This window comes from Homarus americanus, unplaced genomic scaffold (assembly GCF_018991925.1).
Source record: "Homarus americanus isolate GMGI-L3 unplaced genomic scaffold, GMGI_Hamer_2.0 scaffold16430, whole genome shotgun sequence".
Lineage (NCBI taxonomy): Eukaryota > Metazoa > Arthropoda > Malacostraca > Decapoda > Nephropidae > Homarus > Homarus americanus.
In genome coordinates, this window is record NW_024729259.1 from 7,773,620 (window position 1) to 7,799,655 (window position 26,036).

The window sequence follows — 26,036 nt, forward strand, 5'->3', positions numbered from 1 at the left end:
AAACTTTGAAAACTAATGGAATGACTGAAGGCTGTTGTAAAATATACCGTACTTGTACTGTACTTGCAAAATGAAATTTGTGGAAGCCTGCAAGCATCATTATAATTATTCACATCAAGAGGAAAGCACTGGGATTTATCTTGGGGGAGGACTACATATTATTCCCCAAATTTACCCTTCCATGATAACAACCATTATATAAAATCATATGATACCACTAACCTTAATGGTGACCGTGTGTCTGAAAGTGGCAGCACAGGTCGCACAAGCAGTGGAGATGACTTTGTCCTTCGGTTTGGGCTCGGTGTTCTTAAAAATAGAAAAACAAACTCAGAATTAACTTCTGTTCTCAAAATTCAGTCTGGTTTCGCTTTTCAAATAGAAGCATATTAACTTTGTGTGCGCGCGTGTGTGATAGAATCACCAATTAGGTAAGCCAGTAAAAACTAATTTACAAAAAGATAAAAGGAAAAATTATGAAGTTATTTTCATTTTTGTCAACCCAAAATTGTCTAGAAAATATATACAGTATATATATGTGTATATATATATATATATATATATATATATATATATATATATATATATATATATATATATATATATATATATATATATATATATATATATATATATATATATATATATATATATATATTTAATTTACCTGCTTAAAGATAATGAATGATTTGAAATTGAGCGTTCTCTGGAAAATGAAGGTGAGCGTTGTGATCGGTACGATCCAAGGCCTCTGGGTGGTGTGCGGCTCCACTTGTGCCTTATTGGAGAGCGAGGCGACCTTGCTCCTGAGCCAATTACTCTGCTCCGTGATCTTGAGCGGGAGCGGGAACGTGACCAGGATCGGCGGGGTGACCGTGACCTTAATCTAGAATGGTAACGGTGTGGAGGAGACCTGACGAAAAGAATCACAGCATTTTAACAAATTTTACTTGGTGCAAGTACAATTGAGTGATACTGTCTCTGAAATACAGTACTTCTAATGGGTACAGTTTTGACTGTGGATGGATATTAGATAATCAGAACAAATGTGAATGAAAAGTTTGTATGAAGACATTACAGCAAAAACATCATGATGATAAATAAGGGAGATGGTGGAGATCACATATTCATGTGGATAGAGAGGATTACAGGAGGGAGACATTCTTTAGCAGTAAATTTCCTCACCTGGAACGTGGGGACCTGGATCTGCTTTTGCGATACCTTCGTGCCCTTTCATCTTTTTCCCGTAGATGTTTGTTGAAGAGGGTGAGTGGATCATCAATTGGTCTGTAACAAATTGCACAGCAAATGTATTAGTCTTACTGACAGTATTTTAGACTATTTAATTCCTGAAGTAATGCTATTTTACTTTAGCCAATCCATGGAGACAAAGACTCAGTCAAAATTTTGATGTAGCTATTAAATGCAACAGGTATACCAGTACAGTATATAATTTTCTTACAAAACCAATGTACACCAAAATATACTAATAACTTTGAAAGAGTTCTTAATGCAGCTAAACAGCTTAAGCAAAGTTATGAACAGCTTCATTTTCCTAAAATAACTTGGGTAATAAAACTTACTCAAATTCCTTATAAGGCAGAGGATGACCTGAGTAGCCAGGTGCAGGGTTTCCAAATGTTGGAGGGGGTACTCTGTTGGAAAATTAATTAATTAAAATGAATTACATACAATGTAGTACAATATAAAAAATGGAACAAAATATATATAAGTACCTCTCTACTTCAATACATAGTACTGTATACAGTGGACCCTCCATTAACGAGCGGTTCAATTTACGAGATTTCAGTTAACGAGTTACCTCCCGTAAGGACTTTCAGTTCTATTAACGAGTACAAATTCTATTAACGGCAGCCTTACGAGAAACACTTTTTGGTGTGCTTCAGCTGATCGACTTGTCCGCCAATAAACGGTTCAATTTTTACCTTTGCTTCTAGTAAATACCAAGAAAGTTGTGCTCTTGAATATTTTTTTCATTTTTACATTAAAATTATTGGTAATTCTGATATTTAGTTAACATATTGATAATATACAGTGCAACGTTGGTTTAAAGAAAAAATCTGGACCCGGATTTTGGAAGATTGACAAAAAATTTGGGGGTTCTCAGCTAAGAAGTACTCCCAAAACAGGATGAAGGTAGTTTTAGGCTTAAAGTTTTTATCGTATAAAATGTCAGACTAAACTTAGCAGAATATAACCTGCATTGCTGGAATCCTTGGAATACAGCAAATAATTTGAATATAGACATCATATTTTGCACAAGAGATAAAAATTTTAGTCCTTTGGTGTAGTACATTTTTCAACTCGTATTTTTGGATAGATATACTGTACGTAACTTTCTTCATTTATTTTTACTCATTTACATGCACACACCATCCTAAATACATATAGTTAATTCAATTACCAACATACAGTACAGTACTTTGTATGTACTTTTTAATTAATTTTAAGGGAATTCTGTGAGTTGGAACCAATTACCCAATGTCCCACTGAAATAATAGATTCAGTTAACGAGTGACTCTGTGGAACCAATTGTGCTCGTTAATGGAGAGACCACTGGATAAGTATTTCTCTAAAGTTGACAAATACATGACAAATGCACTACATTAAAAGGGAATTTACTGAGCTAACATTATTATTCATGTGTGAGGCAAGGATTCAGGATGCAAGTGGAAGAAGCAAATTAGAAGCAAAAGGAATTATGTGTTTGAGAACAATAAGTGTGATAAATAGGAAGTTGAGAATAAGAAAGACTACGGACATGTTGGAATCAAAGATGTGTAGGGAAGTGAGTAGACCAGGGTAGAGCAGGGCTACTACTCAGGTGATTTAAACAAATGGAGAGAATGGGATGTGTACAGTAAAAGTTAGAGGTAAATGGAAAGAATGTGAGGGGGAAGACTTAGAAGATGGAATAATGAGTAGAGGATGTATTGGAAGTGAAGGGAGATAAGTATTCTGGAAGCAGGTGTGCATGAATAAGCAAAAGCAAGGAAGCACAGTATGTAAGTGATCTTGAGAAGGATTTCTGTGAAATGGCTAAGGCAAACCAAACTTGGTGCCATGCTGTAAAATGGGAGGAATGTAGCAGGACACATCATTGCAGCAGGAAGACTGAGCTAATAACATTGGAAAAGAGAAACTGAGTGAGAGTATTTGTTAGTTTCTGGCCACTCTAGAGTAATTGGGAAAGGGGGGGGTTGAAAAGAACAATTCAAAATTATCCTTTGAAATGTATAAATGGTATTTCTATATGACACAGAATTATTCTAATAAAAGTAAGAACATTAAACCATTCTCAAGAAAAGAAAATGGTTCAATAATGTAAATATACCATTTACTTATGGATGAAAGAAAGGGAAGCCAATGCTCCCACTCATGGTCATCTTCTTTGGACACATTTACTTTTCCCAAACACCCAGTAGTCTACTGCATTTTCTCAACCTTCACTGACCTATTATGACTTATTTTCTCATTCTTTTTCTACCATGTTTCCTTAAACAATGCTCTTCTTCCTCTTTCCAAATTCTGCTGACTCTCCGTGACAGACAAATCATTACATGAAATTTTTCAACATATTGATCAGGTTTTTATTTGAGTCTTCTAATACTAGGAGGTGACTAATAATTTGAGGAAGACTTGATGATATGACCACCTAGGAGATAATATAACCCCCCCAAAAAAGAGCAGCAAAAGACTGCATTTGTCACATATACATTTCTTTCCTTAAATTGCAAATGAATGGCAGCCACTTTTTTGGGGGTTTATCACACATTATCAGTTTCTTCAGCGATTATTATATAATGCAGTATTCAAATATCTCAGTTTGGGTTTTTCCTTTTGCTTTGGTAGGATTCATTCACCTCAACTCTTTTTAATACAATTAAGTGGCAACTGCTTTAATATCTAAAAAGCCAAAACAGAAAGCCTCTGGCATATGCACTGTGTTAAATCATATTGTTGGGATGGATTTTAACTCGAAGGCTACAGGCAAAATAACCAGTTTTACATCACAATTTATGAAAAAGACTTCCCTTAGGTAAAGCATATATATATTATTACATAGTAGTGTTTGTGATTCATTCCTCAATATATAACAGCTTCTGCTAGTCAGTCTTTCAAAATTATTTTGCCCCTTGCTGAAGATGTGGAGTTTGTTGGTAACCTGAATTCTAGGGTAATATTCTCTGCTCTGAAAGGTGGGAAACACAAACAAAACATACATATAAATAAAAAAACTAATTAATTAAATATAACCTCTTTAAAAAGTTTTTGTGGAGAAGACTAAAAATTTGGAATACTGAATTACTGTACTGGAAATATGACAATTTAGTTGAAAATTTCTAATGCAAAGTTACACATAAAAGAACATAATAAAGATGACCAAGGTGCAGAGACGAGGGTAACCAATTACAGATGGGAGATACAGTATCTTTAGGGTTTGAATTTCATGAAGCAATTACTTATCATGCTGGAAGGTTAGCAAACACCCAAAAAGAAAATAAGCCAACACAGAAACACTAAAAAAGTTGAAAGTTGTGCACAGAAACAGCGAGGCACAACTCACGAGAGGTCAGGTGAACCCACATGAAGGGGCCCTGCTGGTATGTGCTGCTCCTGTACAACTCCAGCATGACTTGATGACACCACAGTGGTAGTGGGAAGTGAGGTCCCTATACTTGTTGGGAATGGCCCACTACTCACAAAATGAAAATAAAGTCAATGCACCTTGCTCCTGCTTATCTATTTTCTTTAGCTAAATACAAATGACATATAGTACATGTATTGCCATAATTACAGCTCAATTATAGGGGTCCTCGATATACGTCGCTTAGAAATACAATACAGGAAGAATTTTCATTAAACAGTGCGTGTTTCACATGTATGTTGTCTACGCCATGCCCCATTTTATATTAAGTCTGTGCATATCCGAATATGACACATAAAGTGTTAAAAACAACTAGTATAATGAAAAACTACTATAATCAGTAATAAAAGTTCCCTAAAAGTTTTAAGTTTCTACAACACCAAAATACATCCGTCACCTCTCACACGTCTGTGAGCTGTGTCATTGTTATATGAAAGTAACAACAGAATTTGCAGAAAAGTGTACATTCTGAGTGGAAAATGGAGCGTATTTGAGAGTAGCATGTGGTTTGGAAACACACTGTGATTCACCGGACTACTGTATTCCTCAGCAAGGACATTTAAGTGACAAGTGTTTTAACACCAAAATCTGAAAGTTTAGAAAACCTTATCCAGTTCTTATACAATGGAAGGTTTGTGTGTAAAGAATTGGAGTGAAAAAAAATTACAAAGGTGCGAAGCTGTGGATAGGAGGTGGAACAGGGAGGTTGTGCTGTCTGTAGTGAGGTTGAGGACAACTCGCCCTCCTGCACTTGTCAGCCTGCGATCCCTTTGACAAGTCTTTATGCAATTTCATCATAATTCCTATACTATTTAAGTTCATTTGGTGCTGGGTTAATAAAATATTATCATTAAGTAATAAATTTTCCTGACAAAAACGAAACAAAAATCCCACACTCAAGTGACTCAACTCTAGATGAGTTATTGCATATTAAATTCTGGTGGCTTTGTTTACACAGTGCAAACAGCTGATCAATCACACTGCCCCTCACCATGCTTCCCACAACATCTCTCTTCAGCACTTATTATATAATATTGTAGTGTATTATGCACCTGCATATACCCTAGTTTGCTTATTAATCGGTAGTCTTATTACACAAGTAACCAAATCGAGCTATCATATTATCACCTAAACGCAACAAATAATGTTGTTAGGAATGCATCTCCATATCACTGCTATACAGTACAGTATGTTATAATAACCCCATTTTAAGATGATTTGCTAAAACCTCTCTCTCTAGGAACACATCCTAGGCTCTCATGAAGTATTACTGTACATGGTGGAATGCATCTACCCCTAATTACATTAATTTTTAAGGGAAAAAATTCCTTATTATAAAACATTTCACTATAAGTCACATTTCTCTGGAACACATCCCTGACATATAATGAGGACCCCCAGTGCTTTACTGAACTTCAATTTGATAAGAAAATGAAGGACAAAATCTTCACTGCATTACAGTATCTCCAACCATAACAAGTAGCCAAAACACTAACACTGAATTTCTAAGTGTGCTGCACACTAATAACCTTTAAATCTTAAAAATTAGATATGTACCATATAGAGAAAGTAAAACTACAATTTAGCTTTACATGGGATAAAAACTTGGTCCCAGGACCTGCATACTCTATATGACTGGAACTAAATCTAAGTAATATTTTACATTTTCCTGTCATTACTTAGTCTCTATAAAGCGACCTTATGTATACAACAGTTATTACTAAAGACTGAAAGCATTGATTTTCACCTTTTCCCAAGCACCAGCATACTTATCTGCCATCACTACTCGGCTAAAAGGTGCCACTTCACGATCAACCCCCAAAATTTTAGTTTGTTACAGCAGCCCAACAGAGGAGGAAAGGAACCCGAGTCATCCAATCTAGGCCGAGTTTTCTACAGGGATCTCAAGATGAATCCCTCACTTTAACTTTGTGCTTGGCTTCAGCAATCTATGTATTTTAAACTACTTAAAAAGGGTGGTAGGAAACAATTAAAAGATCCTCCAAGTGATTGTGCAGTTATTCATTCCACAGTTGGAATTAAGTCACAAATGTCCAAAACTGTAATTGTCTAATCAAAGTAGTGACTGGCAAACACCTTTGTCAATGCTCTGGCTCTTCCCCAAAGAGATTTCATAAATATTCCTATAAAGAATGCCAAAGAAGACAACTCCACCTAGTTTATATGTCCCATGCAAGCTCACTTTTTTGAGTGATAATTTTTAAAGCTTGTTTACTGAAATGATCAGTTACTCTCAGACAAGTCTCAGCTGCCTTGACATAGTTAATGGTGAGAGCTAACCTTTTGCTCCCAAACTTGGCATGAATTTCCAACCTGCCAAAACAAACTGTTTATTGGGACCCTCAAACACCAAAGCCTGTAGCCCTGTTACAGGACTGAATATAAGAACCCAGTCTTGGGACTTCATGCCAGTCCTAATTGACAATGTATATTCGAAAACATCCTGTCTTGCTGTGACCATTACTCCTTATGATTAGAAAAAAAAATTACCAATACTTCTTTAATTAAACTGAGAAGTTTAATTGAGTTGTTTAGTAACTGGAAACGTTCTTACAAAGCAATGAAAACCCAGTTAACATCTAAGCATAGACTAATTTTTCAAATAGTTCCAGTCATAAGCCTAAGTCATGGGAACCTTGGGTTTTCAACCAATGGAGTTGTCGACTGTACATGAGTCACCCAAGCTTAACACATATCAGGGTTGCACTCAGAACTGACACAGCTGTTAAATACTCCTTCCATATGAATGCATTTAAATATCGATCTTAATTCCATCATCGAGAAAATCAAGAACAACAGTGTGTAAATTACTACTTCACAAGGTGGGAGTGAGAAAAAAAAAATGTGTTCTGTGCAACTCTGTGACAAAAACAAATTCAATGATAAAACTAACCCAGGAGTAAAGGCAGGATACCGTGTTGTAGGAACTGCTACAGGAGGTGCACGGTTGGGTGGACCTGAAAAACAAAAACGTAATTCATCTAAATATAAAGAACAATAAAATACTGTATGTATATATTATGGCATCAAGTGGATTATGGAGACATTATAACAATAAGAATGAATTAACTTTTGCTCTTGGTTTCAGCCATCTGTAGTATTGCAGAAAAGATTTGCAAGTGGAAAACAAAAAATAAATATATATACAAAAATTACAGTACCTCTAAAACGCAAAGGGACTTTACACTATCACTCAATTTTACTTTTTTTTTGTTCAAGATAAAGAATTTTGAAGTTGGAAATATAAAAAATATTGCAATGTATAATCCAGGGTACATATAGTACACTCACCTGCAGTAGCAAATGTGGAAGGTACAGGATAGAAGGGAGTTTCCTTAGGTGGTGACTGGACAAAGGCACCAGGCGGTGGTACAGTGGGGTCAAAAGGTACAATATTATCAAAGCGGTTTCCACTAAGCTCTTTACTTTCTTTCTCAATACTCTTGCTTCTGCTTCTGCTTCTACTTTTGCTCCTACTCTTTACACTCTCTGAGTTTAGTCTACTGCCAACCCATGATTCTTCCATTCCATCTCCTTTACATTCGACACTTAACACTGCCTCATTGTGTACATCATGGATCATTCCTTTTTCTGTATCAGCTGATTTTGCTTCTTGACTTCTGTGTGAGTGCCTCCTCTCCTTTCTTTTTCTACCTTCCTTTCCTTCTTTCTCTTCCTCAGATTCATGTCTGCTGGCCTTACGTTTGCTTTTCTTCTTTTTGCTCTTCTTGTGTTTTCCTTCTACTTCTATTACAGGTTCAACAACAGTTTGCATCGGACTATGGTCTTCTCCTTCTTGATGGTGCTCTTCGTCTTGGATCTCCTTCCCTTCAATTGGAGGGTCACCTTCCTCTATAGATTCACTCAGTACTTCAGGAGCCATAATTTCTTCCTTTTCTACAATATTTTCTTTGTCAGAGTCTCCTCCATTTTCTATAGGCTCCTCAGCACTGTTGGGCCTGGACGGGCTGACTGGATGGATAGGTGCTATGTTAGATGTCTGATCTAATGTTTTAACATTAACTGGGCTGGAGGATCTAGCAGGGCTCCGAGGAGGTGTGGGTGTGTTGCTCGTGTTCACCATATAGGGAGGGATGGAAGACAAGGGTTCTGTTGCACCTTTTTCTAGTTTTTTATCAATAATATCCCTGAAAGTAAAATAAAAAGAAAATGACTTAAATATTATGTATATAAGTTTATGAACATAACTATCCGTGATAAACACCCAAGTTTATTTAAAAGTTCCAATGCACAATGTATAGATAGGAAATGATCTATCAAGAAAACAGTCCCCCAATTTTCTCATTTTTGAAAAATTTGGAAGCTTTTGTGAGTCAACTATTCTTGCCATTCAAACTCCATATATGTTAGAAAACAGTACCTGTGCTACTAAAAATTGCCATGAAATAAAAAATGTCCCCCCCCTTCCACCCCCCAAAAAAATTATTCGTTACTTTTAGCAATACATACCTTGACTGAGATTCCTCTCAAACAATTACTTGAGCATACAGGTAATTCCATATAAAAGTGTACAGTTTTGTAAGATGAGGTAGGATATAAACAGTCCTTGATTGATTATAAAATACTAGCTAAGGGAATTAAAAAGAATGAGGCTGATATAAAAATAATAACAATGATGACATGATCAGACCACTCCCGGATATTTACAAAACATAAACTGAGAAGATGGGCTTACAAGACCCTGACACCTCCCTAAAATGGGAGTAAAGTGGGAAAAGTCAAAGGGAGAAAGTGATATAACAACATTGGAGAAGTTAGATAAGGCTGTAAAAGAAAATGAATAGAATAATGACACGCAAATACTAGAGAAAACCATATGCACTATTTATGGATCTGGAGAAGGCATATGACTTGGTGAATAAAAAGACACTGTCAGAAGTGATGAAGGAATTCTACCAGAGCAATAAGGCATGTATGAAAATAGGAGGAGGATTATGGATAGAAGAAAAGAGGCAGGGATGTGTGATGTCCCCTGCATTTGTTAATATATTTATGAACAAGAGTGGCCAGGGAAATAAAAACAAGGGTGACTGAGGCAAAGAAGATACTGGAGTTGGAGGGTGGGTTGTGGCTATTGGTAATATGTCTCTTAACACAAATGAATTCCTGATTTTTGCAGAGTGAAAAACAAATGCCAAATTTGGTGAATAACCTAAACAGGGTGTTATAGAAGGAAAATGAAGGTAAATGCTACTGTAATAATTTTTGAGGAGGGAGTTAAACATACATTTCCTTCACCTATCCAGCAATATGGCAGGCAATGGCTTGAAAGAATAAGAACAGACTAGAAAATGTTGATTATGTCCCTACCTAGATAGAAAACTTAAACCAGAGGCACAAAGAAAGGCAAAGGTTTATGCCCCTTGCCAATGGTAGCCAGGGCATAAAACAACAATCAAGACGTGGAAATTTTCAGCAACTGTTTCTAGAATGTCTTTTTAACTCGAATATGAGCTGGTAACCAAAAAGTTTAAATAATATTATGAAAGTAAAAATTGACACATGAAAACAAAGAAATTCTTTTATGAACTTCATACATACCATCCATTTTCAAACTGAGTAGCTTTGATGCGGAGGTAACGATTTGGGATAAGTGTGTCTGGACTGATTCCCTCCTTATCGCAGGAAGGGCACCTTGTTTCTTCAGAATCCAAAAGATGATTGCGAATACCTAGATGAGAGAATGAACATGTAACATGAGGACTGGATATTTTCTTAATGACCTACAATGCTAATCTAAACTTGCTTATGTAATTTCCATAATAACAAGAATGCATAGCACACAATCTCCTAATAACAACCATAATCTTGACAAGTTAATATATTTATTCATTATCTCTTCTTCTCCTGTACACAAATACAATATTCTACATCCAACATCATCAGTCATTCCATACAGCCATCTCTATAACTCATAATATTTTTTGACATACAGTACAACTCATTGTTTTACCAAGCTCAACATATGACTCACATCACCTTTTAAATTTCCTGCTTCCATCACTTTTCATCATTTCACGTACATTTGTCACTTTCACAGCATTTTACAATTTGAACCAAGTCCAAGGGTGCATACACTTTCTAGCCCAGAATATTACTATATAAGGTAGAGGAGAACCTTCTCTCCCACCGATGAATCAGGTTCTAGGTACACTTACAGTGTAGCACTACTGATGGTCAGCTAATCTTTCTCAAATTTCACAATGTGCAATAAATGAATGATAAATTCACATTCTCTACCATCTCTTGTTCTCTCTTTTATTCTCGTTTCTTTCCTACCTTTGTAACCTTAAGCAGACAACCCAAAATCTTTTCATACATTCTTCTTTCCACACTGCTAGAAATTGGTGACTGTTAGATATCCAGTACAGTACAATTTTCACATTAAGCTTTCTACTACATCCCATATTTAACTTGATGAAATATAAAGCTATTTAAAATTTTTTGCTTCTCATAAATATCATGCAGTCCTCTATATAATCTAAGCTCTAATTAAATAATAAAAAATACATAACTAAGTTAACCTTACGAGTTTTACCCTACCACAGTACAGGGCAAAATCATATACACTACTGTACTTACAGTCATCACAAAAAGCAGTAGCACAGCATGGGATGAGAACAGCATCCCTTAACAGCTCCTTGCAAATAGAACACACAATTTCTTCCGGAGGTGGCGGTCGCCCAGGAGGTGGAGCACCTCTTTCTTTATCCGGTTTACCCCTGTTGCAAGGAAATTATAATATTCTACAATCCAATACACTGTATGTCTTGATGATTAAGTATCCCAATACTTCTCTCTCTTGTACTGTATACCTGTAATTATGTACCATATACTGTAGTCAGAGTGGTGTCACATGAACAATTCAAGGTAAAAGAGGACAGTAGGTATTAGGCAGCTACCAAACAGGGAGGTACTACCGCCTGGGAAGATATTGGAAGCATAATGTGTTGTCTATGGTAGACTCTGCTGCCACATGGCATCATGAAAATTGTGACCAAGTCTCAAGTTGCTAATCTGACTTTCTGCCTCATTTACACATAATTGCAGGGTCTCAATTGTTTCACTTACTATTGACAACACAACATACATATATTGTATCTCACTTTTGATCTTTTTTCATTTTTGTATTTCTTTATGGTTCTTTATTATTATTATTATTACATTTTAGCCCCCCCCAGGCCCTGATGTGGGTCAATGACCTGTGCCCGGGTGGGCTAATCCCTTATAATAATAATAATAATAATAATAATAATAAAAAGAAAAGAAAAAAGGTAAGATGAAATCTGAGGGAAATATGCTACTGCATAAACACTTTCACAGGCAATATTATATCATCGAGGGCACAATAATAATCATTTATTTGTATTCAACAAACTTTTCAAGATTTATGCCAAGTACCATTATTGGCATAAACTGTACACTATTTATTTGTATACACTGTACTGTAAACAGTGACCCCACCAGATTTAAGCCTTATTATTTCTATGATACCTAGGATGTACCGGAACCCAAATTTCAAGTTCTGGCCGGAATGTTCAAGTCAGTATCAATGGCCAGTACCGTTTTTTTCCGGCCATTCTGTATTATTACTGTACTGTATTTTATGAATATACTAGACCAAGAATTATGCACTACATTGAAAGGAGATTTATGGCTCTCAAATCCATTGATACACAGGGGTCTTATACCTGCCTATGGATACCATTACAAAGCTTTTGTTATTCTTTTCATTTTCTTATGTTGTGATTTTTCTTCAATGAAAAACCGAAAAGCTAAATTTATTTCCTTTATCATTTATTTTCATTATCATTATTTTTACCTTCACATGAACAGTAACAGGCCCTGATTTTATCTCCCTAATAACACAGAGCTGGATAACAAGGTGAAAATGCTAACTTTTTTTTTATCTTACTAAAATTTTATTTGTTCAAGTCAAAAACATTACAGAGGAAGCAATTACTGTACTGTACTTACATATCAAGCAGACGAACAAATTTTCCTGATGCATTGATCATAACACCAGGAACACTCGGGTCATTCACCTCCACCAAGAACTTGGATGGGATGCCAGTGCTCTTACGTAAGTCTTGCTGCATCAGAGAGAGAGAAAATTGAATCATAAGCTTTGTAAAACAAGTGATCCAAATACGATTTTGTCTTTCTGAATTAAAAAAAAAAATATATATATACAGGTATATAAAAATATCATTCTCCAAACAGCTATATAACCTTCAATATGCATATATTTCAAGCTAGAGAAAACTTACTTCAGTACTTACATTATTAAGTGGACACATGCTAACCCAGTGGCCACTCTGATGGCACTTGTAGCACTTATAATCCAAAGGGACAGACCCCATCATTCTGCTGATTCGAAGTTTTACATATCTGTGGAAAAGAGTTCAAGTATTAGTTGAACATGTGTTGAGGTTTTGCTGGGACCCTCTCAATCAGTCTCATCCATACATTTTAAAACAATCATCCCAGGAGTTTAAAGAAGCCATAATAATGTTTTTACTACAGTATATGTATAGGTATAAAGAATATATTATCACTGGTGTGTACAGGTATATGGACTCAAAAATCTGTTGTGGCAAATCTGAATATCACAACTGACCATGAAAAAAGTAATCCTTGAAATGACTTTAAGTATACTGTACTATATATACAGTATTGGTACAGTATATTGTTAAACAGAATCAAATGAATACTGATAGAATGACTCAATCACAACCAATTCCATTTCAGGACGCTATCATCCCCCCAAATTCTGAAATAAATATGTTAGGCCTCACCATTTCCTCCAATATGTCCTGGAAAGCACACATCCTTAGTATAACTAAAGCTGCCTCCCGAAAGTTGGGAATGCTGTACAGATGCCGCAGCTACTTCACTCCTGAGCAAGTGCTCCAAGTATATAAGGGATTCATTCGTCCTAACTTGGAGTACTGCTCTCATATCTGGGGTGGCTCTTCTTCTGTCCAACTATTAGATAGGGTGGAATCAAAGGCATTTCGTCTTATTAACTCTCCTCCTTTAGTCGACAATCTCTCCCCTTTCTCTTCGCCGCAATGTTGCTTCACTCTCTCTCTTTTACAGGTACTTTAACGGGCAATGTTCAGGGGATTTGGCATCCTGTGTACCGCCGGTAAGGCCGTGGGTTCGTAACACACGTCTTGCCCGCGGTGCCCACCATTTCTCTGTGGATATCGGTCACACGAGAATAACCCATTATAGTACCTCCTTCTTTCCTCACACAGCCAAACTGTGGAATGCTTTGCCTTCCTCTGTGTTTCCATGCTCTTACAATCTGTCTCACTTTAAAAAGCTGGTTTTCCGGCATCTTCGTGTTGTAGATTAATACAGTATAACCTTTTTTCTATATTTTCAATTTCTTTCCTTTCTTTTTTTTCGCCCCCCAGGCTCCGTTGTGGGTCGTTTGACCTGTGCCCGGGTTGGCTAATTCCCGTAAAAAAAAAAACTTAGGGGGCAGGAGTTCTTTTTCCCATTATCTAAACCCCACTACACTTTGGCCACTTCATAATTATGATAGTGTCTTGTGAGGATCAGTCACAAATGATCCCTCAGAGAATTCTGATTCTCATATTTATACCTGTCATTACAATATGTTTCTTATATTGCAGATCTTATCATGTACTGTACTTACTTTGATGGGTGATAAGCCATTGTAGATTGTGCGACCATAGCGTTAATCTTGTCATTTTCACTGCCATCCATCCGGGTCAGGTCCGTCACCTAAGGAAATATTATGAAATTAAGACAACTACACTAGCTTAGGTTTGAGAAGTATCTTACAAGTACCTGTACTATAGTATTCTGCAACTTGAAGTGTCATCAGTATCTAGCACGACACTTTTCATCATTAGAGCTGAGAGTGGCAAGCAATATTTTCTCAAGTGCACTGTAGACAATTGATAATCTTGCATATTTAGTGTTGGAGATTGAGGAACAACAATTAAGCATTTGGTAAAGAACTCTCCCACTATGATTGAAGTAAGTTGTGATTTCACTGATCTAATTTTTAAAGATATTAGAGGACAAATGTGTACTTCTAACTCTAATGATTCTGCAACAGTGTTAGAATCCCTCTTTCTGACTCAAATCCATTATTCTAGGTGGTGGAGTGGATGATTACCTTTGTCCACAACTGTACCATTATTTAGGAAGAGCTACTGTTTAGAAGAACTCTTTCCAGATGATCTTTTGTACAAATCATTTTTACAATTGTATATACTACCTGTACTGTACAGGTATTCTCAACATTAACAATCGGTGTGTCAAATGCCAAGCATTTGATGATATAACTTATTCAGCTTCCAATAACTAATCAATTTCTACATATTGTGACAGTTCCTACGGACACCAAAGGATAATGGAGTTTACCTGATAAGTCAATAAAAGATCTGTTTTCAGGTGAACTGCCAAGTATAAAATTAAGTCCTTATGGCCACTTATATTGGAAAATGTTGTGTTTCCTCTAAAATCATGGACTTATCAAGGAAACTTTCCTTAAAGATATAAGAAGTTGCAAAGTAGAACTATTATATAAAGCGAGAGGACAATATCATAACAGAACAGAAAGTTTGGGTACAATAATGGTAAACTGTTTGATCCAGATCACTGAAATAACTTATTAGATATTGTACTACTTTAACATATTCATAAAGCAAACCTTGCATCATCTCACCAGTTCTCTATTTACTTATATCAAAACATCTCAATTATTCTGGAAGATCTCTCTCAGTATATTTGACATGAACCTCATGACGACCTAACTGGTTAATAGGTTATACCTGTACAGTACAGTATAACCTTAATGTGGTCAGTTCAAGTCAGTTTTATGTGGTCCTATAACTTGAGTACAGTATATAGCACACTATCCCTGTACACAGTATCAACTACTGTGTGGGGATTACACTAAACACAGGATCCCAGTCCTTTGAAAAAATGATCTAACCTCAAGTATGGAACTGCTTTAATTTCACATTGTAGTGATATCGTGAACTTTAAAATGCAACTCTGTTATTATACTACATTTAGTGAAAGATAAACAACCACACTCACACAATATTAAAAAAAAAGTTTTAACATCTAATTAAACTAATCAATCTGGCTTATTTTTGCAAATGCTTTGGTCACTCGGGTTAAGACATGAGGCATCACCTAAAGCAGGGGACTATATGCCAATCTGACATTCTGAGATTTCAGTAATTTGGGGGGGATTTGCTGCCCCGTGAGGATCTCGGGAAATTATTTTTCAAGCCTATCTCTCACAGGATTCTAGTAAGCTATGGGTGTAATATGTATATCAACCAACAGAGTATTGAAAACAGAAAAACCCTTAACTCAAATTCACACACTTGGCGTTGACGCCCCTGCTTTAGGCGATGCCTCATATATCACACATAGCTATTAATCAAATAACTAACTAGGACCTTAAAAACCAAACTTACTGACAACAGAATTGGACAAGAAAGAAACAAAAAATAAAGACTCACCTCTTTAATCTTTCTGTCAATTTCGGCAGCTTCAGCAGCATCTTCTGTCTGTTGGTAGAAGACAACCTGTAGAAACTTGCTTTCCCCCCCACCCAGGTGTGGTGCCGTGATACCTCTATGTGTGCCAACCATTTCTTGTGCTTTTCTTATATATCCTCTAACACTCACAATATATCCCCTTAATGTCACACAATACTATTAATCTCTTGGCTGATTATTAACCGACACTGTTCATTAAAATGTGTCAGTGTAAAAGCAGCCAAATTTCCCCCAAAATGGTTAAAATTCAGTAGGTTTATCACTTGGTGAACCCCGTTACAATTGTTTTATATTCATCAGCAGAATTTTACTTCCCAATTACAGTATTCCAAGACTGAAAGCATCAAAGATCTGTTCCCCTGTGCACTACAAGAAATGTGTCAGTGTGAAGGCTTAGTAGTTTTAATTTTTTTTCCCTTTCAATCCAAGTGACCAGAAACAAAAAATCCCTAAAATAAATACTGTATATAAAGGACCAGGAGGCATCCTTCTCAAAAGTTTTATATATAAACAATAATTTGGGTATTTCAATGTATGAATTTTCACCATACTGTACAGTTAACATATTCTCTCATACAAAAATGTCAAGTGTTGAATTCTGTACATAACTCTTAAACAGCTATAAACATCAACCAATGTCAGCTGTAGGGATGGCAGCTAACATCAATGGATGTTTGATGTTTCTTGCATTCCAGTTTTTGCACATAAGGGGCAGATTAGGAATCCTTACCCACCATTTAAGGGTTAATTACAGTTGTTATAAAAAATATAACAATAATAATAATAATACTCCCATAGGTTCTTGAGTAACCAAAAAATTTCCAGACCTGAGTTTTAGTCACTCAAGAAGTGGGTGTGCCATTTCCTTAATTTCAGGTTGGGACGAGCCAAGCAGAAAGTTACTTACTATCCAAACATCATTTTAGTGTTGAAGAACTATTCTTTGCTGGAAAAAGTTAACAGCTAGCTTGGTAATTAAATCAAACATATAATTATTTACACTGTGGTTATTACACATTTTTGAAAGGATTAAGAGTTGACTTAGCAATTAAGTAAAGTGGTAACTGATGTTAATATAGCTTGCCTACTGTACAGTATATGCAGTAATTGTTTTAAAGTTCAATTATAAAATCATTTGGGTGATGCATCACTGAAATGTGTCTTGCAAACAAAGTTCAAAATTTGTTAATATGAATAGCACCAACAAAGCCAATAATGAGTACAAATCTTGAGGTAAAACAAATGCTATATTGCATTGTGCAGGCGAGTTAAAAAATAAATAAATACAAACTTAGGCCAAGAAAATATCATATACAGGAGTACAGAGGACAGCTAATAACTTCTTACCATTTCAAAAATTTGTATTAATCCATATAAATATTTATCAAACTTTCAGTGACTATACAATGAACTTAGAGAATGGCATATGTGTGATCACTCCAGGAAAGGCAAAGTTTCTGGTCACTAGGTATGAAAAAGTCCTATTTCCACTTCTTTTGTTAATACAGTATTTCCTTTATGATGAACCAAGTTCCTTTTGGCCCAACATTTTTCTACCTAAGGAGTCATTGTACACCTACTTTTTTTATTTAATTAATTTTATCATATAATAGTCAGTACAGTACTAAATTTCTGATATACAGTGCACGTTTCATTATGTACAGAGTAATAAAATATCTTTGCACTACGTATATACAGGTCCAGTACAGGTATTTAATACTGTGTTGAACATCAAACACTACTGCTGCAGTATTTCCGAAACAGCTCACAAAGTTACACCAAATATTAGTAAGTATCCTATGACTAACCATCACATCTGTAGAGTAATGAAGAACTGTACACTACTGATTTTAACACACAAAAATAAGGCTTATAAATTGTTGTTTCAACATGTGGTTAAGGAACATAATACACTGTTAAAAATGATAAGGAATGTAAGTGCATCACACACACAAACACATAAAAAATAATAAGATATCCCGAGACTGCAATTCTATAGTGTCGGGTTTTGAAAATTAATTCCATCTTTGAATATTTTTTTTTAGCATATCTTCCCATAGAAAATAAAATCAACAATCCCTGCTCTTTTCTCTGAAAACTTCTAAGAAAATGGAACATCAATCTTGAAATCCTATTTTATGATGGAGCCTCCTGACAAGCAACACATTTAATGAACACATTAAGCCTGCAACTCAAGAGACCAAGGAGACTGTAGACATAAACAGTTGCTTAATAGTGTAACACATTATCTAACAATCAGTTTCCTTCCCTGTTGCAACTACAGTACTGCCCTTGAATAGGGAGATGTGGAAGAAAAGTTCACAGCTAGAAATAGGAGGCTGACGAGTTTTGATGTTATATCACCATGTGTATACTGTACTGCATCATTGGCTGTCACAGGTTGGTCAACTTGGATTTTCAGGTGCCAGTCCTCTTTCCCAGACAGTATGCATATGTAGCACTGATATCCTATCAGCAGCCAGTGGTCCAAATTGAAACTATAACTGAAATATGGATGGAGGGGTGTTGACTAAATTGGGTCTTTTTTTAAGGGGAACCTGATTTCACATACCACCTCAGTCCACCTTCCCAGGTGGTATATTCAACCAGTTGTTGAGGCCTCGTCCTCAAAAGTTTTCTTAGTGTGAACTGGTAAAGAATGACAGGAAATTATATCTTGGGTTCAGTATTAGCTGGGGGGGGGGGCTCTCTCTTCATTAAGAATTAAGACTTGCACACACAATCGTTAAGAAGATACTGTATGTTGACTATATGATCTCATATCACAGATTACATTGTAACGCGATGAAAAATTCTGGTTCTTCCCAGAGATCTGAGCTATGTCTTCCACCTAGTACTAAGACATTATATGGGAGGCAACACTAAATGCTGTTTAAATACTTTAAATCCAGTATAAGTACGTCAGAGGGAACATGAGTATTTCCTCTGCCATCTAATTGCTTAAGGAAGTAAGACCATTATGGCATGGGCAAATGCCCTAATTACACCCAAATTGAAGAAAGAAGTCAGTCTAATTCTTCTCAAAAGACATAGATCTGGTGCTTAAGGCTAAAGGAGTAATGTGTGTGCTGGGAGCAAGGGGTCCAGGAATGCCAAAGCTTCAGCCTAGCATGTGAATGTAAAGAGGACTGAATACTGTAACATCTGAGTGTGGGCACTGCAAGGAACTGCACATGTGAACACACCAAGAGCATGTCGAAGGCACCATTATATTGTAATGCATATGTGCACATGGTACTGTAGTATCTCAGCAAGTGAAAAAAAAAGGTCATCTTCTAAATCAACCATATACTGCTTGCTTCCTATGCTGTCACTTTATAATTTTTTCTTAAATTTTATGAGGCACTTCCTAATAAACTATTCATCTGATGTGTTTCCTTCCTTTCATTTATAGTGTACAGGTTAAGTGTACTTGCTTCAATTTTACATTTCATATTAGATATGATAGTGAACCTTGGGTTATTGCCTGCCTACTTTTTTCCAGGATTCCTCCCTTAGTTCCCTGCCACTAATCTCTAGTATCCCCGGGTCTCTAGCCTGCAGGGTTAATAAAGGCATTACTTGTGTTGTCTGGTGTAGGTCATTACATTATAAAGTCATCAAGTTTTTTGAAGGGGTTCTGTAGACAGGAAAAATTATAATAGTAATAATAAAAAATATGAATACAATACAGTACCGTACTTCTAAAGGTAAAAAATAATAGTACATAATACTAATTATAAAAATAATAATAATAAACCAATAAAACTTTCATGTCCACACCTGGGTACCAATGACCTTCATATTCAAGGAGGGAGAAAATTATACTATTGAAATTACAGAGCAGACATCAACAAAAATGAACATGTCTGTTAATACTGTTTACAGTACAGTACATAATTTTACTAGAAGTCAAAGTTGTATGAATGTACAGTAATCTTAATCATACTTTTGTTCTCAGATTGTATATCCTGTTAAGAAAAGAAAAATTTATTAACTGTTTTTCAATACTAAATCAACCTACAATATTTTCAATGGGGAAAACAATTCTGAACATGCTAAATATGACTATCATATGAGGGGTACTCTCTGCTGCATGTTTTTCTTTTTACACTCTTGCAAGCATTTTCCTGCTATAATGCAGAGCAGCCAGATTCAAGAGCAACACACTACTCCTATCACTTTTGGTCCTTCATTTTCTATACATTAACTACAATAACATATATTCTGATATGGTTATCCTCTTCTACACCCTGAGTCACAAGACCTGGTTTAGTAGTCACCTGACACAACCTAGCACCCCTCAACATCGTCTTTGAGATTAACATACAATATCTCATGATGTAGAAGAGGTTAAGCAATCTGGTGTTTTAAAAACACAATATCTCAAGGTATTTATTAGTACAAGTGCTTCTGTTTACATCAAATGAATATTAGTATTTGATTTAAACACACACTACCTGTACTAAGGCTTTGGGGATACTGTTTGTTGGTTAATGCTGTAACCTTGTTTCAATAGTCCAATGCAGTACAGTATACTGCACAGCTCCTCCCCGACTTACGACCTACTTGACTTACGACCACTCGCACTTACGACCTGCCTCAGTCGCACCAAAATTTTGTCAAATTACGTATTTTCGAGTCCCAACGTCAGTACAGAGAAAATTTTCGTTTATAATTCACTTTAAAATGGCTGGCAAGCTTAAAAGTGAGAGTTTTGTGGTGCTGAGAAGAAAAAGAGACCCATTTTAGATTTTCTATGTATAAGTTAAGCATTTTCGACTTACGACCATTTCGACTTACAGCCTGGATTTGGGTTCCTAACCCCGTCGTAAGTCGGGGAGGAGCTGTATATAGTATACTGTATCTATTCTTCTTTTATTATCACTTTTTATTATAAAAACAAAAACAATGGAAATCAAGACTGGTGCAACTTTTCACCTAATTGTACTATTGCGGTACAAAAATTTTCATCCTGAGAAAAAATATAAAAAGAACATTTCTTAGTTTTCATCTTTTCAAAAAACCAGTATCTGTGTGAGTTAGTAACCCACTCAAGTGTAGTTTAGTACACCAAACATGAATGACCATCTTCATCACCATCCATGGTTTATGCCTATTTTCCATATTTGTGTGGGCTCTTATCTAAAATATTCCTATAATGTTTCAACAAATCTAAACTCAAATGAACAATTTATCATGCTTACAAGATCTATGGTCTGGTCTTTCTAGAAAAGTCAACCAAGTCACTGACAGCTACGGTACATCTAGATAAAAAAGTCAGGGGTCCATCCTGTTTCCACTTGTAATGGAACACTTAAGTGAAATTTTCTATCTGTTCTTTAGGTGTACATTCCTCAACTGAGGCCATCATGTCAACAAAAATGCACAGAACTAGACACATCAAATTAATCTTCACATTATTTACTAATAATCTACTGTTATCATATCCAATTGCCATTTAAGCAATGGCATAGGAATCCCAGTTGACTCATCATAAAAACTGATAGATGTTGTTGCTTCAGAATGGTTATTTTTTAAGTTCAGAAATGATCAGATACTCATTCACTGGTCATACTTGCTTACATTGAGCAATCATTCACCCCATTGGCAAAGATATCCGTGACATGGCTGTTTCACAAGAATTTGTATGAGCCTGTTTGTACAGTATATATATTTTTAAAATTCACTGTCAAAAGATCATAGATCACATGCAGACATCCAGTATACTGCCGAGTTGATTACGAGAACCTCTTGCTTTTCCATTTTACATTATAGCGAGTTGTGCAACCATATCCAAAAACATCAAACATAATGACATTCCCACAAACCACCCAAAAGAAAAACTTTTATCCTTGTATTTCAATAAATGTCAATAATAGAAGGTAAGATGCTGAACTAAAAATATTTTTCCATGTTTGAGACCTATTGTTTCATTGGACTGGACATACAATACAGTACAGGGTAAAGGTTTTTTTTTGAGCTAATGGTTCTGTAGCTCTCAGATTGCTTTGAACAAATTACTTGATCCAAATTACCCTTCATAACAAAGCAAATGAGGAACTATCAAAGAATCCTGATTTTCCCTAAGGAACCTATAATCTATGGTAACTAGGGTCTAATCCAAGACATAAGGCCTAATATTCTATAGCAACTATATACCCTAAAAGAACAGAAATTAAAAGCCTTAACTACCATGGATCACTAGATACATCAATATCAGTTATGTAACTACTGTCCATCACTTGATCCAGTCATGAAAGAAGCTTCCAGTATCAACTCTTCAAATCCAGTTAATTTTGAAACAACTCATGTACAGTATCAGATACTACAAAAGCAATGAAAAGAGGTGTACCGACAAAAGAATTAGTTGAGCATATAGAAACACGAGAGAGATATAGGTAGGTTAGCCCTTAAAATCTGAAAGAGCAACTTCCTATAATAATACCCCAGCCAACACTTAAACATCAATAAAAAAAACTTTGGCCAACCCCAAGCTTCAATTCACAATAGATTAAGCCTGACACTTTTCTTTATTAACAGACCCATATTCAGTAGGCAAATGTGTCTTGTCTTGATGGAGGCTGCAGCTGAAGTGAGTTGTTGGTATGATACTGTGAGCCTGTTGTAAGGCATATGGCTCATGACTCACCAGGTTTCTAGTCATCACTGGCAGCAATTGCTCCTAATCTCCCTTATTTTGAAGGGGTGACAGGTGCTGCAGGCAAATGAGCTAATCATCTGATTAGACCCTTACTATCTTAATTTATGGATTCTCTAAATCAAACCTGGATACTCCAGTGAGGCTACTGTAGTATATACGAGTTGTTTTAAGTTTGCATCAGGTTATAAAATGGATGATGCAGTTAATTAAAGTTTCTAATTGTAGTTTCCTTTTCTATATATATATATATATATATATATATATATATATATATATATATATATATATATATATATATATATATATATATATATATATATATATATATATATATATATATATATATATATATATACAGTATATGGAAATTGTTCCCTCAAAACAAAATTCTGTATGTGGAATGAGCTTGGGGAGAGGGGAGGGTGTATTTGTGAAGGCTTTCAGTTCCCACAAGTGTACACGATGTAAAACTCGACCAAGGAGTGAAAAGAACATGATCCCAATACTGTAGACACTTGAGGCAGTATAACGGCCCTTTCTATACTCTGTTGAGATTAGCTGAATACATGTAGCTTTTTGATTAATGGTTTTATGAAGACAAAATTTCTTCAAAATAATTTTCTGTTACTTTCATGATATACTGTACTTCACTTATCTTCAGATTTATCAATGTTCCTTTTATAATTTTTCATTTATCCATATAGTTGATACATAAATTCTTAACTAGTAATTACTCCTAAAAAAGTAAAAAACATAGAACATAGGGGGTCAGAATGAATACAGTATATACTGTATAGATACAGGAACTGTACACACATCTTCCAAAAGGAATACACATACTGTAACAGTTGATAAACCAGTACAGTAGAATGCTATAAAAAAAAGTACAGTAGACTCCCAATCATCAGTGTGTCTGGTAATGAAAATCAATCACCCACAGTAAGTAAAAGTTTGCTTGGGGGAATGGAACTGGTGGCATGTGATAGTGAATTCTGCCCACCTCGCATGTCTCATCACTATGTTGCACTCTGCTGCCATACCTCCAGCCTGAAACCCCTCAACCCTCTGCTAACAAACTTCCTTTTTTGGCCTTTCACTTTTAAGATAAACTTCCATGCTGAATTTGAACACTGTTGATAGTGTGAAACCTTCATTGGGGTGAATGTGTCCCTTTTAGCAGAATTCGGTCTCTACAAATAGTATATCATTAATTTTAAAAAAATTTCACCTGTAAGTGCATAAGAAGGTTTTAATCATGACTAGTTTCCCCAGACTGGTCAACCAATCACCCATTTTTTCCTTAAGTTACATTGATCAATTACTTGTATCCATAAATTACCCAGGATTGTAATCACATGAACATTTGGGAGTCTATTGTACTTGCAGATATACACTATGCACATTTACCTTGTATACATCATATGCCAAGCCAAAATTATATAACGAGTAAGCATGAACCACATTGGAAAAGTATCATGAATGGACCACCAAACTATTTTTCCTTTAAAACAGATATGAACCAACCAATCCTAACCAAAACTGTGCTAGGGTTAAGTTAGCTCGTGTTAGGTCAGGCTATGTTTGGTTGTTCCTCGTTTTGAACAAATGGTTTAGCAGTCATGCTCAAGGTACAGTACTTTCCAATATTGTGTGTGCTGTGGTGCACAAATTCACAAATGTACATTTAATGTACTTTTGATCTTTTGCATTTCCTTATAATTATGAACTGAAAGAAGAAAAGACTGGAGAAGTCTGTAGCTTTTACATGATTAAATAATGAATTCAAATTCACAAAACCACACACAAAATGAGACTTACCTCTCAGTCTTCTTTACAGATTTTTTGGGGGTTATGCATTATCTGCTTTCAAATAGGCAAAAGTAGCCAGTCCACACCTTTAAACATATAATTATGTCATATGAGACTGTGTAATAGTACACACTGAGCCACTCAGTGCTTAATGGTCACCACAAAACTAAACACTAAATCATCTGAAATTGAACTTAAACTGTAATTTCATCTTGAAAAATGATAAAATATATTTTATACATCTGGATAACAACAATATAAAGCAGTTTGTCGAAAAACCTGAAATCTATACAGTAACACAGTAAGCAATACATACAAAATAAAATTAATTTCGAGTCCACAACCATAAATTGCAAAATCTGTCACGTGTACAGTCTTGTTGTTTCAAGATTTGTCAAGCCAAATAAAACTATGGTTCCATTGTTTAGCTTTTTGTTTTATTAATATAGGTGCATAAAGCATACTTCCAATATTTTTCTGAAGAAAAGAATTAGATAATTCCAAAAATACTTCACTACCAAGATAAAACCCATACAACAACTTGCTACACTTTACATTCCATAGAGTAAAAAAGATGGTGGAATAATATATGTGCAAAGTTCATCAGATCAGTGTAAAAATATTTATACTGTACCTTTAAAAAACTTTATAATCTTACAACAGATAAAACTACAGCACATGCACACAAATAAGTACACTAAGTACAGTACATATGTAGGAAAATTATGCATGTCTACAGTACTGTATTTATACTGTACAGGTAAGATACACAGGGAAAAGTGAAAATATGATGTGTTATGCAATTAAATCAACATGAAATGTATAGACGAATATTAAATTAAATTTTAAGTGTTGAAAATGGACAAAAGACAATGAATGGAACAAATATGATGAAAAGCATCGTCTTTTCACAGGTAATCTACTAAAACCAGACTTTGTGTCCTATCAATATGGTGTGTGAACCTTTGTGACAACAAAGTAACTGTTTCTGATAGCATATGCACAACTCACTTAACACAAGTACTCATTTTGACTCGCTTTTTATTCTCTAATTAACCAACATGCTTCACCATTAGTGGGACTTAAGAGCTATCACATTAGAGTTGCTACAGCTCTACAGTCGTTAAGAGGTGGTCAGATCAACATAACCAAATCACACCCATGTCAAGAGTTTCAATTCTTCAGTTTCTATTTTAGGAGGAATCTCATTCATGATTTTTTTGTGTGTGAGAGACCTACTGAAGCTGTTCTTCAGTCATATTCACCTTCCTGAGGTGGCAGTATGAATCCA

The 26,036-nt window shown here is 35.4% G+C and overlaps 1 protein-coding gene across 3 annotated transcripts in view; it reads right to left on the minus strand.

Moving 5' to 3' along the window:
- Positions 1-26,036, minus strand: part of LOC121866506 (E3 ubiquitin-protein ligase RBBP6-like) — a 45,889-nt gene that overhangs the window by 4,875 nt on the left and 14,978 nt on the right. Inside the window, exons 5-17 of one of the 3 annotated variants that reach the window (XM_042366253.1) lie at positions 16,234-16,281; positions 14,382-14,470; positions 12,994-13,102; positions 12,689-12,804; positions 11,294-11,433; positions 10,253-10,382; positions 7,982-8,838; positions 7,584-7,647; positions 4,589-4,717; positions 1,584-1,655; positions 1,186-1,287; positions 668-886; positions 223-309 (exon numbers count right to left, since the gene is read on the minus strand). In XM_042366253.1, the coding sequence (XP_042222187.1) occupies positions 223-309; positions 668-886; positions 1,186-1,287; positions 1,584-1,655; positions 4,589-4,717; positions 7,584-7,647; positions 7,982-8,838; positions 10,253-10,382; positions 11,294-11,433; positions 12,689-12,804; positions 12,994-13,102; positions 14,382-14,470; positions 16,234-16,281 (2,162 nt within the window). Of the gene's footprint in view, positions 1-222; positions 310-667; positions 914-1,185; positions 1,288-1,583; positions 1,656-4,588; positions 4,718-7,583; positions 7,648-7,981; positions 8,839-10,252; positions 10,383-11,293; positions 11,434-12,688; positions 12,805-12,993; positions 13,103-14,381; positions 14,471-16,233; positions 16,282-26,036 lie in introns of all 3 variants that reach the window. The other 2 variants (XM_042366252.1, XM_042366254.1) reach the window with 2 other exon arrangements.